A 17,569-nucleotide genomic window follows, 5' to 3' on the forward strand; every position below is an offset into this window, starting at 1 on the left:
AAAAGAAAAAAAAAAAAAAAAAAAAAAAAAAAAAAAAAAAAAAAATAAAAAAGACCTAAGACGGCAGTGCAGCTCAACTCCGTTCTTCTCACGATCCGAATTCTTATGGACTACATGAATAGAGTTTTCACCCTTACCTTGATAGTTTTGTGGTAGTATTCATAGATTATATTTTAGTATACTCCAAGACTAGAGAGGAACATGAAGAACCTCTGAGGATTGTGTTGCATACCCTTAAGGACCGACAACTCTATGCTAAGTTGTCCAAGTGTGAGTTCTGGTTAGAGAAAGTTGGTTTCCTAGGGAATGTGATATCTCAAGGGGGTATAGCTGTGGATCCCTCTAAGATAGAAGTTGTTCTTAAGTGGGAGAGTCCTAAGTTTGTTTTTGAGATTAAGAGTTTTCTGGGCTTAGCAAGATATTACCGGAGATTCATAGAAGGTTTTTCCAAGTTGGCTCTACCTTTAACTAAACTGACTCGTAAGGGTCAAGCTTTTGTGTGGGATACCCAATGTGAGCATAGTTTCCAGATCCTTAAGGAAAGATTGACGACCGCTCCAGTGCTAGTTTTGCCTAACCCGAGATAACCCTTTGAGGTGTATTGTGATGCATCAAAGATGGGTTTAGGCGGAGTGTTGATGCAAAATGGCCAAGTGGTGGCCTATGCTTCTAGACAACTTAAGACTCATGAGAGGAATTATCCCACCCATGATCTAGAGTTGGCTACTGTAATTTTTGCCCTTAAGATTTGGAGACATTATCTATTTGGCTCTAAGTTCGAGGTGTTTAGTGATCATAAGAGCCTTAAATACTTGTTTAGTCAGAAGGAGCTGAACATGAGACAAAGGAGATGGTTAGAGTTTCTTAAGGATTATGATTTTGAGCTTAGCTACCATCCCGGTAAAGCCAATGTAGTGGCTGATGCCTTGAGTAGGAAATCTCTACATATGTCTTCCTTGATGGTTAGAGAGATGGATCTCCTGGAACAGTTTAGAGACCTTAGTCTTGCATGTGAGGTTACTCCTAATAGTGTAGGATTAGGAACTTTGAGGATCACTAGTGAGTTACTAAGAGATATCATGGAAGGTTAGAAGATTGATCCTTTTCTAAGGACTCAGTTAGAGGCTATAGAGTCAGGAAGGGACAATAGTTTCAATGTTGGATCAGATGTAGTTTTGAAACTTCGAGATAGGATTTGTGTTCCGAATGTGCCTGAACTTAGGAAGATGATCTTAGAGGAAGGACATAGGAGTAATTTGAGCATCCATCCTGGTGCTACCAAGATGTATCATGATTTAAAGACGATGTTTTGGTGGCCCAACATGAAGAGAGAGGTTAGTGAGTTTGTGTATGCATGCCTAGTCTGTCAGAAGGCTAAGATAGAATATCAGAGACCTTCAGGGAAGTTACAACCCTTAGAGATACCCCAGTGGAAGTGGGACAGTATTTCCATGGATTTTGTGGTAGGACTACCTAGAACCCCTAGAGGTTTAGATTCTATCTAGGTTATTGTTGACAGATTGACTAAGTTTGCTTACTTCATTTCCATTAATATCAGATTTTCCTTGGAGAAGTTGACCACCTTGTATATAAGTGAGGTTGTCAGGTTACATGGTGTGCCATCTAGCATAGTATCTGATAGAGATCCTAGATTTACCTCTAGATTTTGGGAGAGCTTGAACAGAGCGTTGGGAACCAAGCTTAGACTGAGTTCAGCCTACCATCCTCAGACTGATGGCCAAACTGAACGGACCATTCAGTCGTTGGAGGACCTTTTAAGAGCATGTGTCTTAGAGCAGAAGGGAAGCTGGGAGAGTTTTCTTCCATTGATAGAGTTCACTTATAATAACAGTTTTCACTCTACCATTGGCATGACTCCCTATGAAGCTTTGTATGGTAGAAGGTGTAGGACACCCCTATGTTGGTTAGAGCCCGGAGAAGGCCTCACCTTAGGACCAGAAGTGGTACAACAAACCACTGAGAAAGTTAAGTTAATTCAGGAAAGGATGAGAACTGCTCAGAGTAGGCAAAAAAAAAAGTTATCATGATAAGAAGAGGAAAGATCTGGAATTTGAGTGATCGAGACCGTACCCGAATCAAATAAACATGAAAATGCAGTAACTAGGAAGTGATCCTAGGTCATTTCCCAACGAGCAGTGACAAGCCAAATGTTCATAATATACTTGCAGTAACAGTAACGATGGGGGGGGTGGTTTGGTTGTTTGGTAATTAAAGAGCAGAACAAATAAAATGGAATACGAAACTACTAATATTAAAAACGGGTTGTTTCCTCTGATTCAGAAGCCACTCTCTTATCCTGGGTTATGGAGAATTCGTCACTAACAATCAACCACTTAATCCAACCCTATTTCAATTTACTAAGCGAAAATCAACTTAGGGTTTTCAATACGTGATTAGGCACCACATACACCAGTTAGCCCTTCGTCCATTAAGCATGAACGCAAGTTAGGCTCAGAGGCAATTAATCGAACACAAAGCGTGCACTGATTAATATTCACGAAATTGGGATAACTGGTGAAGGGAAAACTGCCAGGAAACCACATTACAAACGAAACCTCAAAGAGAGTTGGGCTTCGTCCTCAAAAGGAAACAACACCAGAAAATCTAGCCTTCCATGGATTCAAGCAGAAAACGCAAATGAAACATGAAGCAGAAACGTAAATGAACAGAAACGTAAATGAAAGTAGAAGAAGAAGCAAGAATGAACTCGTAATTAGAAGCAGAAAACGGAAATTTGCATTAAGAATGAAAACTGTAACAAGGGAACAGAAAAACGTGAAAACCTAAAACCAAAGCTCTGAATAATGAAAATAGCATAGCAGAATAGAATGCCCTGCACGAATCCCAAGGCAGCTATTTAAAAAGAGTCACTCAAATTCACTGGGCCCTATTACAATACTCTGGCCCAAAACGAAATAAACACTGAACAACATAAAATAAAATTGCGAAATTTCCTAATTAGAAATTAACTAAGGTAAGCGCTGCTTTATTTGCCCTCTTCAAGTCCATAACCAAAATCCGGATTAAGCCCAATGTTTCATTAATTCCTGAAATTAGATTAAAAACATCAAATTAGCTAAATGAGCCCAAATAATAAAACTGCCTAATTAATTGACAATTAAGACCAATCAATAATTAAAATGGTGCAAAAAGGGTTTAGAAAATAGAAGAAAATGATGGCACATCATTGAGGTTGGTGATCATGTATTCTTGATAGTCACTCCATGGACTGGGGTTGGTCGAGCATTAAAATCCCAAAAACTCACCTCGCTTTATTGGTCCTTTCCAAATTCTTAAGAAAGTTGGCCCTGTGGCATACCAAATTGCACTACCCCCGTCTCTTTCTAATCCTCACAATGTCTTTCATGTGTCTCAACTCCGTAAGTATATCCGTGATCCATGCCATGTGATTGAATTGGATGATGTACAAGTGAAGGAGAATTTGACATATGAAACATTGCCTTTGAGGATCGAGCATAGGCGAACAAAACACCTAAGAGGGAAAGAGATTCCGTTGGTCAAGGTGATCTGGGGAGGTGCATCAGGAGAAGATGCCAGGTAGGAATTAGAAAGTCAGATGCAAGAAGCTCACCCATCCTTGTTTGAGTAAGGTAAATTTCGAGGACGAAATTTCTAAAAGGGTGGGAGAGTTGTAACACCCTGATATATATATCTATATATTATTAGTAATTATGTTTGATGTTTGATTATTTGTTGCGTTATTTTCATCCGTAATTATTTTTAAGGAAGTTAATTTAGTTAATAGAGGGGTGTGGATAGATAAGGATCTAGCTTCTCAAAGAAGCTTGTTGAGAAAGCTTCTCAAAGAAGCCACGAGGAAGCTTCTGGAGGAAGCCTCTTAATGAAGCTTCTAGAGAAAGCTACATGGAGCTGCCTCGGTAAAAACGATGTCCAGCGTTTTGTAGCCGTTGGATCTTCGCAAAATTTGGTTTGCAACTCCACAAGACACTTTTCCATTATCTGACCGTTGGGATCTTTGAGAAGATGTCTGGAGTGTGCTATAAGTATCTTAAAGAAGCTTCTGGAGGAAGCCTCTTAATGAAAGCTTCTAGAGAAAACTACATGAAGCTGCCTCGGTAGAAACGCTTCCCAGCCTTCGTTAACCGTTGGCTCTTCTCGAAATTTGGTTTGCAACTTCACAAGACACTTTACCATGATTTAGCCGTTGGGATCTTTGAGAAAATATCTGGAGTGTGCTAGAAGCTTCCGTTCCCGAGAGCATCTCTTATTTAAGCATTTCAGCCTTTGCTTTCTTGTAGGTTAGGAAAAATGTCATTTCTTCTTCTTTCTTTCTTCCAAATCCATTTCAAAAGTTCCAAGTACTTTCTCCATCACCCACATCCACCATTAGCCACCACAAACCATCATTGTTCTCCATTGAAAACCCACACCGAGAGGAACCCTTCAACCGAAGCTGAATTTCCAACTTGGCTTGCGGTTTCGGTAGAGACCGAAAACCCTAATCTGATCTTTCGTTTTCTTTCAAGGTAACCATGGTTCTATGCTTGTTTCTTGTTAGTTTCATCTTGTCTTTTCATCTTATGCTTCCTTTGAAAAACCTTAGAGAAAGAGACTTTGTAAACGTTATCCTTTCACGAAATGAATGTTATTTTCGCAACCTACACTGAACCCTGGTCACATTGGCGTGGTCGGAATTTCCAAATGATGTTCCTTTGTAAAACTTGAAATGCTCTCAGCTCTTTCATGTAGTGATGTGGGTGTTTGACCCAGAGCACTGTTACTAGCTTTTGTTTTTTGAAATCCATACTAAGTCTCCTTCGTTTTGGCATAGTAGAGGCTTGCGTGGAATCGACGAGCAAGGATGAAAAGGAATCTTCAAGTGACGCGATGAGGAATCCGCAGGGTAGCTCACGATAGGTAAGGGGAGTTTATTATAAAATTTACCATTGTAACACCATAGTTAGGGTCAGGGAACCTAGCTATGAGGATATCTGCCTGTCCCTGTTGCATGCTGATTTTTCTTTAAACAAAATTACGTTTTAACTAATGGGATGCAATATATATATGTATTGTGATGAATGATATTGTTTTGGCTGTTTGAAGATTGTACATGTGGAAATGACATTGTTGTGTTTGTTTGAATTGTTGTTGATGTTGCTATTGAGGATTTTAATTGATATGTGATGATAATGATGATTATGATGATATTGATTTGAGATGACATTGTTAATAAAGACCATGTCAACATGAATTGTTATTATTGATGAATATGTGAATATGAAATGAGGTTGTTGTTGTTGTTGATAACGTCATTGAGATGAGATGATATTTATGTTGTGAATGACATGGAAATACGATTTGTTGATTGATGTTGGAAATGCATTGGCATGTGCATGTTGTGTATGTTCGTGGGGGGCACTGTGCACTGACCTTTCAGGGTCTTTGGCACTAGCTTTTGGCCACGTTCATACGTTGGATGTTGTGTATGATCGTGGAGGGCACTGTGCACTGACCTTCCAGGGTCTTTGGCACTAGCTTTTGGCCACGATCATACGTCGTATGAAGTGTATGTCATGGGGGGGTAGAGTGCACTGACCTTGTCGGATGGCCCAGACGTGGGTAACTAGCGTGGTTAGAGAATCTAAGCATTCCTGAGGGGATGCTTAGGTGCTTTAATTGGTCCATGGTCTTTGGCATTTACCTTTGGCCGTGATCATAGCTCATACGACACAGGAAATAGAGTAACTGTGGCCAAGTGTACCTTGAACTAGGGGGCTGTCACCTGGTAGGGAACACCTTTGGGCTCCCAGGCTTATCACCTATGGGAGGGGGGCTGTTACGTGCACAACCGGGTGGTCTCGACAAACTCAGCACAGTTCCCTAAGTGAGAGTGTCGTGTAGACACGCTTAGGCTATTTCCTGATATTTGGTTGTTGTTGGTACGTACCACATTGCATCTGAGTGTTGAGTTAGGTGCATGCATCATTCTGTGCAGTCTTGATTGGGTCCCTGGATGGATGATGAGTAATCGTTGGATGTGAATGATGAATATTTGTTGGATATGAGTGTTGAATAATGATTGTTGTGTATGTTTATCATGTTTGCCTATGTTCCTTGCTAATTGTGGTTATTTGGAATTGGTATTGGTTCTTTTATAATAAACTCACCCTTGCAATTTTGTATCGTGTGGTTGATACCTGTGATGATCACGAACCTTGTTCGTGGGAGCAGAATGACAGTGGTAGGGTGTAGGGAGTAAGATTCTGGTGAGGAGCCGCCGAGCCGACATGATGACGTTGGCGTTATTTTGGGAGAGAGTTGTGTTTTGTAATCAACTCCTCCGTAGTTGGTTTTTAAGTTTTATTTTGTTGAGTTAAAGATGTAAAACTGGAATTTTAATTATATATATATATATATGAACATATTTAATTTTCGTTATGTGTATGACATGTACCGAATTATTGTTTCTATGTAATTATGCATAATCACTTAAGTAATGGCGTGTTGTTGGATGAATTTATGTTGTGACAAAATCACTTCTATTTTCATAATAAAAAATTAAGGGAGTTCTTTTTATAAAAATTGAAATTATCGAATATTAGAGTGTGGATACCATAGCGACGAGGCGGGTCGTTACAACAAGTATGTACATTCGGGGAGAAATACGCGGGTTAGACTAATTGACGAAGTGTAACCCATAACTAGACGAATATAGATTAATTCACAAATAATTAGTCTAAAAATTATTGTTTTGCCTACAACTCATAATTAAACAAAACCAACCTCTGAACCACGCTCAGGGTCTCATTCTGAGCATTTTGATATATATATATTGCCTACTTTTGAAAACGGGCCTCGACGGGTGCAGAGAAACGCAAAGAACTGGAACCAGAGAGGCGACTCGCAAACCGAGGCATGATTTTAGCATCCAAAAAGGTCCAGTTTTTTTCTTCTTTATGGCTGAGTATGAGGTCAAATCAAAGGAAAAGGTGGGCTCTTTTAGCTCCAATTAAAATAGGACATGTGGAATTGCTTTTGAAAAGAAAATGAAAAAGAAAAGAAAAATCATTTTTTATAAAAAGCCAAATCTTCTCTCTCCTTCTCCATAAACGTCCAGCAGCCCTTCTTTCTCCCTCCACGTTGTTATTTTCTTCCTCTTCTCCTCCACCATTGTTGTCTCTTTTGAAGCTCCAAATTCCTATTCATTTCCACACCAAGTTGCAAGGAAAAGTTGTTTTTGGAGCCTAGGAGCCTACCTCTACCTCGTGGGACCTTCAATTTCAAGTAAGGGTGGACTTCTTCTCACTTGAAATCTGTGGGTGTTGGGTTTTTGGGAGCTATAATGGGTAGTTCTACTAGGTTTTTGCTTTAGGGTAGTTGTTTGTGAAGGAAATTGTTGTATTTATGCTAAACTTGACATGTTTGATGCAAGCAAAACTACCCATGTTGATTTAGGGTTTAATAAAGATGCTTTGATCTATATGTATGCTTAAACTGTAGATAGAAAACTGGTAGAGAGGATGGGGAGAGTTAACTTAGAGTTAAATGTGAGAATGGTAGTGTTGTAGGTGGAAAAGTGGGAGATTTTGAGGGTTAGAAATCCAAATTTGGGGTTAGTGGAAATTGGAGTCTAAAGTGAGTTGATTCTAGTTTAGAATGTCAATTAGGACTTGTAGGAAAGCTTGGTCAGAGCAAATGAGGAAAATGAGTGGCAAATGTGAAAGAAAAGAGCCATTTATAGTGGAAAATGAGTGTTGAGAGGTCAAATTTTGAATAGGTGGAGATTTTAACTCAAAATCAGTTTGAGCAAGTCTAATTCAATGTTATAAACTTGATGAAGATGAGAGTTTACCCCAAAGTCACCCAATTCTCATTTTCACCTTTCAAACCTTGAAAATTCACTAAATTTGGTGGGTTTTGGATACCTATAATTTGCTTTACCTTGGTTTGAAGTTTGTTTTTGGCTTGAACATGATTTATACATGGTTTAGGACTTGTAGGATCCAATTTGAGTGGAATTGGATGCATGTAAGTTGGATTTCGAAAATCTGCAAAATTATGCAGAAAAGCTGTCAAATTGTGCAGTAAATCTGCCAATTATGCAGAAAAAAATGGTTGTGCAGTGTTGGTTTCTGCTGTCACGAGAAAGGTAGTATATCTCGCATTCTAGACATTCCTTAGTAGATCCCAACGGTCAAAACTTAGGTTTTTGTATTAAGAACCCTCAGTTCAATTTTCAAGCCGATTCAATGGTTAACGAATTGAAACGAAGAGGATGTTACTGAGGTATGTGGGTAGGAAAACTCTATGGAATTTGAATGAATCTTGTGTAAATATTTCTGTCTCTACTCTGTTTTTTTTTTTTTGGGTAGTTTGATGACAAATGGAATTGAATTGTTTGGATATTGTGAAAGCTTGGAGAGGTTGATGGGGACCCGGTGATGAGAGGAACGAGGAGAAGGCTACGTGCGTGTACGTGAGCTAAATTTGAAGGTGGGCAACTAGGGATGGTGTGCTTATGCCTGGGCTTGTGGAAATGGGATGTTTTTTTTGCGCCATCGCCCAATCGCCACCTAGTACCACATATGACGGGTGCCCCATAACCCAATAAGATCGGTGTGAGAAAGCGTGGAAGAGTCAGTCTTCCAACTTTTATTAGTTGACCACAGAGTGGTACCTGGGGATATGTCGCGGGGGTCAGGAGACCTTGGGGATGCCAGGTGAGGTGCTATTGCCCAAAACCAAGCTTGGCCAATCCCGACCCAACCCGGGCATAGTCAGTCAGTGAGAACCTGTGACGTACCTAAGCAGGCGAGCTCCTGGCAGTCAACCAATAAAAGAACAAAAGTCCACGAAGCAAGGAGGCTTGTGTGGCGGCTGGCCAACTATCTATTTTGTGTTATATCTGAAAAATTCCCTCTGGTAATCGATTACCATTCATGTGTAATCGATTACGGGGGTTAAAAATTGAAACAAGACATTCAGTAGCTTCTGGTAATCGATTACCAATTGTGTGTAATCGATTACACAGTGTTATATGCTACTAGTAATCGATTACCAATTGTGTGTAATCGATTACATAGTGTCATATGCTACTGGTAATTGATTACCATTTATGTGTAATCGATTACACAGTGTAGCTTTCAGTTTCCAATGTGCAAAGGCTGTTGTAATTCGTTTTTGGGCACTGGTAATCGATTACATACTTTGGTAATCGATTACCAGAGGAAATCTCTTGAAAAAACACATTTGACTATGCGTAGCCTTTATGGAACGCATTGTATTGTTACCTGTGTAGTTAGATTTCTTGTGAAAGAGTCTACCCTCTTTCTTTATCTCTTGTAGATCGCGATGGCAGCGCAGTTGATCCATGATCATGTTGTGATGGAGTTCCTAGAGGGTGTTTGGGAGACCCTCGAAGGCAATGAGAGGTGCCGATTTCGTGGCACAATTCGACTCACTGCTACTTCGCTAGTACATCCGTAGCAACCCACACGTACACTTCAGCAGCCTGTGGAGTGGATACTACCTACACCTACTCCATATCGACTAGTTGAGCCGGTCCAAGTGATAGAGGTGTCATCCTCTAAAGAGGATCTTGAAGAGGACCAAGAGGAGTTATCTTTTGCACCTGTTATGGATGCCCCTGACTTACCAGAGGATGATGAGGACCCGCTCCTTGATGTTGATTCTCCAGAGGATATTATGTCAGCATCTAAGGCAGACTCTACATAGGAGAGCGGCCCTGAAGGGACAGCGAATAGTGACGACTCTTTATCATAGCAGAGGGCTCCTTAGATTAGGCGTACATAATTTTTGTGGGTGGGTGTATCTAGTTTAGACTGCTAGGTTTACTCTTTTGATTTTTGGATGGGTAGACCTCTTGTATAGAAATTTTGATGATTTTATATATTGTGGCTGAAGCCACCACAGTTGTTACCTTTGCTCTGGATGTCACTGTGCTATTTTGCAAACTCCCATATTTTGGACAGTTGTTGATGATGGAAACAATTATGTTTTATCTTGTTATTTGAAAAAGATATGTTAACGAACTTTATTTGAAAAGAGTTTACCGACCGCACCTTATTATTTCTCACGTGACGACCTAAAATGATGGCTGGTATATTTTTGAAAGAGAAAAAAAATGTTTGGAGGTTATGAGCGATCAGAAAGAAATGAATCCGAATAGAGTTGTGAACTGGCCATTCAGGACTCTATAGTGATAACTTTCCTTCTGAAATTAATTATCATGAAATGAATAACAACGCGAAAAAAAAAAGAGAGAAAAAAATTTCCCACGGTTTCTGCTATTAAATTTATTACTATTAAACCAGACATTATCTTGGGGACGCCACACATTAAGTGAATATTTGATGTGTGTGTTGAGAAATAAATTTAATTGAATTGGGAGAAGCCCAATCCAATTAAATTTTAGAGGGGGAGGTGAGCATTTGCTTGCTACACTCCATTGCCACATCATATAGTCACACTTTGTGCATGTTCTTCATGCTTTACATGCCTCATGACACCTAAGCACACTTAGTGGAGAATCTTGGAGTTGATCTTGGATTAGTGGGCTGAACCATAGCTAAAATTCACTAATCATAATTAGTGAAATATTGGCTCCACAAATTCAATTTCAAATTCAAGTGAAATTTGAATAGAAATTCAAATTACCCTCCAATTTTGTGTGACTCTTAGGTTATAAATAGAGGTCATGTGTGTGCATTTTTTCAACTTTGATCATTTGAAAATTAAACTTCAGATTTCAAAGCTCTTTTAGAGCACAAAATTTCGTGCTCTTCTTTTTTTCTCCCTTCATTCATCTCTTTCTTCCTCCAAGCTCTTATCCATGGCTTCCTATGGTGGTGAGCTTCTTCTAGACTCATCTTCTCCTTGAAGTGGCGTCTCCTCTCTCTCTTCCTTCTCCATTTCGCTGCCATTCATCTTCCAAGAAGCAAAGGAATCCATTGATGAAGAAGATCCTAGGCCTACAAGCTCCAATGGAGCTTACATCACCCCTGACCCCTCAACTTTTTGCGTTAATATGGGTGATCTCTTACAGGTATATATATGTTCTTATCTATCCTACACATCTTTTTTTTTAATTTTCCAGCCCCACAACCTGGCATGGTTTCATTTTCCTGAGCACAACACAATAGTGTCATCATTTCTCAGACAGACCAAAACAACATAAGAAGTTGGCTTTATTATTTTGAAGAAGAGACAATATAAGGAAAGGTTTCACAGAATCAACAGTGAACACCAGACAATTGAGAGACGAGGTTCAACACAAAGAAAAAGATGACATAATAGGACAAAAAAAAATTAAGAGTAGTACCATGATGTGAAAGGAATAGGGAAAAAAAATAAGAAAAATGCTTGGTGGTGAGAACAAACAAGTGAATGAAGTAGAAGCCAATTTGAGAAATTATTAAAACCCCATTTGGTTACAAAGAAAAAATAAATAGACCCACCAAAGCAATCAATACAAAAACAGTAGGATAAGAGAGAAAAAGAGAGATAGAGAGAGAGCACACAACATATAACACAACTCAACACAGTGACAGATAAAGAGAGAGACAGAGAGTAAAAGACACCTATTTATTTTAAATAAGCCATCCATATTGCTTAAAGTTTTTTACTTCTTTCTGTCAAATCAAAATGTAATGGCAAGGAGGTTGTCACCAATTTTGATCCCAGCATCTATGATAGTGAGCTTAATTCTGGTAATTAGGGAATGAATTAACTTTTTTGTATTCACTAATGTTCTAATCAAAGTTTTCATTTTATTATTTGATTCACCACACATAATTTCTTAAATGAATTATTGGATGGCAGAATCCTCAAGAGCTGTAGCTGCAGATCACAATTTGGATTAAAATATTTTAAGGCTTCGACACGATAATTATTCCCATAATATTGAAAACGATGTGCCTAAATAAACAAGAAAAATAAATAGTTGTGCCCCGTGCTATCCATGAAAAGTTTCAAAGAAAAAGTAAAATAAAACAAATTTTAAGTCAAAAAAGCTTAGTTTATCTACTTAGTTCCTATGTACACTGACATTATAATTTACAAGCAGTTAAATTCATCACATATTAAGGTTATAATGCTCATTTAAACCAAGATGCATCATGTGACCAACACATAGCAACGAAGGAAAATCATATCCCTAGGAATAAATACTTCACAGTAGCACATACACATACACATAACAAATACATTGTAAAAAATAAGTTATACCATTCATGGATAAAAGGCTGAAATAATGGAAAAAACAAGTATGTACCTCTTATTGCCTTTGCAGTCTGAGTTTGGCAACTAACTTAGCGCGAATACAAACCAAAGTCTCCGCCTTCAATCCCTAAAAGTAACTTAGCATAAAATATGGCATATTAGAATAGAAATTCAATTTGTACCAAAAACATAAAAATAGAAAAGTAATCAACAAAAAAATAGGAAAGTTATTTGTCTCTCTCTCTAATAGTAGTACTAATTAATTTAAAACCCTTCTATGTCGTTGGCATAAAGGATTACCAAAGTCTCTCTCTCTCTCTCTCTTGGCTAAAACCAAAACAACAAATTTTCTACTAAGCCAAATGTGGTGCATACACAACAGAAAGTTCCATTCTAGACGTTTCACGTAGTAGTATATTCAAATTTACTTCACACTTTTGTTTTTATCTTCCTCTAGTAATATTTTAAACACAATTTAATTAAACTAATCACACCATGCATATAAACAACCAGACCAAGCAAACCACAAGTATTCTGAACAAAAATTATTTTCTACAAATTTGAAATTGATGTAGTTTATCTAGAGACCAAATGTTAGCTGAATCTCTCAAGGTTTGCTTGCTGGGCTAGCTCAATCTCTAACTTATCCCATTGCTGCCATTCTACATTTTGCCAAATTCACAAATCTAAGCTGCCAATGACATTAATTAATGGCTAGTCAAGCATCCAAACTAGCAAAAATAAAAATCTTTGTAAAATAGAATCTCAAAAATAAAAATGTTTGTAAAATAGAATATAAGCTGCCAATGACATTAATTAATGGCTACTCACAAATCTTTGTTTGGAGTGTAATTTGGGTACCAATGGATTAAGAACATTTCACATCCACAACTATTTTATAGAAGTAAGATATAAAATAGAATCTCAAATGTAGAGATATATCCAACATGCTTAACAAATAAAAATCCATCAACACTCAGACACACTGTCTCTAGTACACACAAATTAAAATATATACATCATTGATATTGGAGAAATGATCATCACCTGATACAAAAAAAGAGGTTGGCTTCTTATCAAACCTAACAAAACCAATGACCACTATAGTATCTTCTTTGTCTTCACAGGATCCTCAATTGCTGCCTTCTTATCAAACCCAACAAAACCACCAACAAACACAAGTGGAAATGAGATGCCAAACCATAACAAAAGAAGCGCAAACATTGTTTAAAATGGCACAGCTCCAGAAGACCTCTGGGTTAAATTAGAGCATTTAGCACAAACAATACAGCAAAGGCAGTGGCAGGAAATATAAAGGTTGTGCCAAATGAGATTTTCTTACTATAACAACATAATCTTGACCACAAGACCTCTGAGTTTCAATGTCACTTAAGAGCCATGAATAGATAATTAGAAGCCTAAAAACTTATAAATGAATCATTCATTCAAAAATCTTAATGTGATATGTGATACCCTGCTCAGTTGATTGACTATGAAATCTTAAGAGCCATGAATAGACAATATATGTCTGCTCACTTCTTGAGAAATGACTATTTTATTGAGACTTTTAAGAGGTAATGTAATATGTTTTCTTGTAGGATTAACTTATAACCACACAAGTGTTATGTTCATAAATATACCAAGCATACCCAAGTTGCAATGGCATCCATTTACTGTTACTTCTAATAGTAATTTGGAGCCAAACAACCTAAGTGTTAAGTTGTTATTAAAGGTGAAGGAACTTGGAGCAAGAAGCTCTATCAGCTTCTTTCAACTCCTTCCCCAATGCAAGCACAATGGCAGCCTTGATAGCATCCAAAATAACTTTCTCAAACATAAATATGTACGTATCCATGAAGGTTTAAGAGAGATAAACATTACACAACACAGAGAAAATGATTCAAAACTTACAGAATATCACAAGTTTCCAATGGAACAATGAACTCACGAACCCACTCCAGGAGCTAAGACTGCGTCTAAAACCTATGAAACAACTAACTGACGAACACACTTGAACTATTAATACCAGTGAAGATACATTATTCAACATACAACAATGAACATACATAACTTATTATTTACCTTAGGGTTGCACTGTGCCACGAACAATGACGATGATGGCGGACACCACGGTGAGCTGGCGGACACTAATGACGATGATGGCGAACACCACGGTGAGCTGGCGGACACCAATAAAGACGATGGCAAACTTTAGTGGTTCAGGTTTTCGATGAGAGCGCAGGGAAGACAAACTCACGAGAGGAGAAAGAGATTTCGACGAGCGCGGGGAGAAAACCAGGGGTTGTGTTTTTAATTTAACTCAAAATACAACATCAGTTTTTGTAACAAAACCGATGTTAACTACGTCATGTTAACATCGGTTTTTTAAAAATAGATGTTAATAAATTGGTGTTTATTACAAAGTATGCCACCGCATTTGTGTTAGCATTGGCTTTTAAAAAAACTGATGTTAACAGTTACATGTTAACATCGGTTTTTAAAAAAACCGATGTTAATTAACTAATCTTAATTACAAGTATGCCATCGCCCTTCTAATTCTGTTAACATCGGTTTTTCCAAAAACCGATGTTAACACAGCGATGTTAAATGTATATTTTTTAGTAGTGAATCCTTAGCCAATGTTCCTCAATTTTTTTCCATTAATGTTTTAGTCCTTAAACTTTTGAAAAATCTAGTTTTTAGTCCTTGTAATCTCATCAAATAAATAAAAATAATGACTTCAAACTTTTATTTAGGGACTAGATACTGAAATTTATAAAATTTTAAATACCTTGACCAGTCAAACAAAAGTTTATGCACTAAAAACCTTAATGGAAAAATGTTAAGGGATCTTGACCGATCAAACAAAAGTTTAAGGATTAAAAGCCAAATTTTGAAGAAAAAAAAATAGGGAATAAAAACTTCTTTAACCATAATAGAAATGAATGTTTTGATTTATGAAAATGAAAGAGAACAAATTATGAGTTACAGTTGTAAAGGGTTGCAAGTTGGTCCATAAAAATCTGCACCGATAGATGGTTTGTAGCTTTGTCAATAAGAAATGCATTGTAATATTGCTTATAATTGGTATGATCATTCAATATTTTCATCTATTGTAGGCATGTAAGATCAAACATGTTAAACTTATGCATTATTGTGTTTCTTAAGTACAAGTATTTATCGACCCAACTCTTGAGTCGCATTTTTCTTGTCGAAGGAAAAAACTATTTTCATTTTTCTCCCTAATATTTTGAAGTTTTCATCTCATTCTTAAGTCTTGTAGAATTGGAAGAAAAACATGATGCCTTAAAATCTAATCTTTCTTGGTGGTGATGTCAGTTTCTAGTGAAACTACTCTTTCCACTTCCAATCTAAAGCAAGGAAAATCATCACTTTGTTGAGTCTACCATAATTATAGTTTTGGTGTCTTTTTTTACTTAATTATATTTTAAGGTTTAATTTGGTTCCTCAATTGTTTAAAATGAAGCAATTATATTCTTTCCATCAGATCCTTTAATTATTTGATGGAAATTGATACATTTTGCATCAGTTGTCAACACAACTGATGTAAAATGTTATATATTTTAAATCAGTTTTGTTGTTTGGCAACCAACATAAAAGGCTCGATTTGGCTAAAGACTAAGGAGCTTGAGGACGTCCTTTTACATTAGTTGAGGATTTAAAAATACAACTTTTTACAATAATTGTATTGACAACTGATGACAAAAGTATCAATTTTCTTCAAATAATTAATAGATATGATGGAAAGAGTATAATTGTTTCACTTTAAACAATTGAGGGATCAAATTGAATCTTTTAATAATTGAAAGACTAAATTCAACCTTGAAATGAAATTAGGGATCAATTTTTTAATTAACCCTTCATTTTTCCTCATTCTTTCAATTTGTCTAACTTTATGTTGATAATTTGTATCATTATCAGACATACTGATATGGAAGTCATACAATTCAATTATGAAAAAAAGAAAAACTATGAATCACATCTCTAGCAGTCCTAATATTTGTTACTACTATATAATTGTTTCCTCGTGCCAACTAATTAATGTATGTTTTTTCTTCAATAATCACAACTTTGCTCAACTTTACCAGAATGTTCAACAATGCCCATGAAGAAAATTGCAAGCAATCTGAGCTTGAAATGAAGAAAATGGAAGAACGTGTGAAATAGAAATGCAAGTTAGAACGGACTAACAATGTCATTTGAGTGGTATATACGAGTCAACCATTCATTGGTATGAGTTAGTCGGATGATCCATAGTCCCAAAAGCATTAAACCTGTAAGGTGTAAGTCCTTAAGTGTGTAAGTACGAGTTGGTCCTTCATAGGGTTGAGTTGGTTGAATGGTCCATGCTCCCACAAGCACTAAGCTTGTAAGGTGTAAGTGCTTAAATATCATTGTTACAATCATCAATCTCGAGACCTATCTCAATCGAATGGTCCACAACCCACAATCACTGATCTTGTAAGGCATAAGTGCTTAAGTGTCATCCTTACAATTGTCCATCTTGAGATCTATCTTGAACGAACAGTCCACAACCCCTCAAGTGTAGGACCTAAAAGGCGAGAGTGCTTGTTGTGCTTAGTCACCTAATTCATCGGGTAGTCTACAATCCCTCAATTCCTACTTAGCCAAACTTGGTTATGCAAGTGATCTCATAACTTTGTAAGGATTTATTTGATATACTATTGTATGTCATTTGGTTGCTTGATCATCGATTACATATGCATTCAACTGAGAGATACATTGAACGAATATAACCAAAAGGTGATTATATGAGTAATCAACCAAGTGATACACAATAGTACATAAAATAAATCCTTAAAAATTTGAGATTCATGTGACTAATTGTGTACATAAAAATGTTTTTTTCGCGAGTGATTAACTTCTATTAAACATTTTAATAACCTCTTGACACATGTAACCAATTTTGAAATGAAATTAATCACTATTAAACATTTCAATAATCTTGAGATATCATTAACGACGTCAATAATGGATATAATCAAGTGTATTTACTTTTAATCAATTGTAAGGTACATTAATCATATTTACATATACAATTATCCATGTGTAATAGAAAATATTTTTCATAATAATTTGAAGCACTTGCAAAACTAAGTTAATCATATTTACTCGTATAGCTAACCGTGTGTGATGCTTAATAATTTTATGCCATTATTAACCATTTATAAAATAAAATTGTCAATATATATATATATATATATATATATATATATATATATATATATATATATATATATATATAATCGTGTGTGGTCAATATTAACGACAATGAAAATTTTAT

General features: G+C 36.7%; 1 protein-coding gene across 1 annotated transcript in view; it reads left to right on the plus strand.

The window, feature by feature from the left end:
• The window catches only part of LOC102663916 (uncharacterized), a 1,529-nt gene extending 942 nt beyond the window's left edge, over positions 1 to 587 (plus strand). The window contains exon 2 of the mRNA XM_014776997.1: positions 178 to 587. Coding sequence (XP_014632483.1) covers positions 178 to 587 — 410 coding nt within the window. The remainder of the gene's footprint in view (positions 1 to 177) is intronic.
• The last annotated feature ends 16,982 nt before the right edge of the window (positions 588 to 17,569 follow it).

This window comes from Glycine max, chromosome 6 (genome assembly GCF_000004515.6).
Source record: "Glycine max cultivar Williams 82 chromosome 6, Glycine_max_v4.0, whole genome shotgun sequence".
NCBI lineage: Eukaryota > Viridiplantae > Streptophyta > Magnoliopsida > Fabales > Fabaceae > Glycine > Glycine max.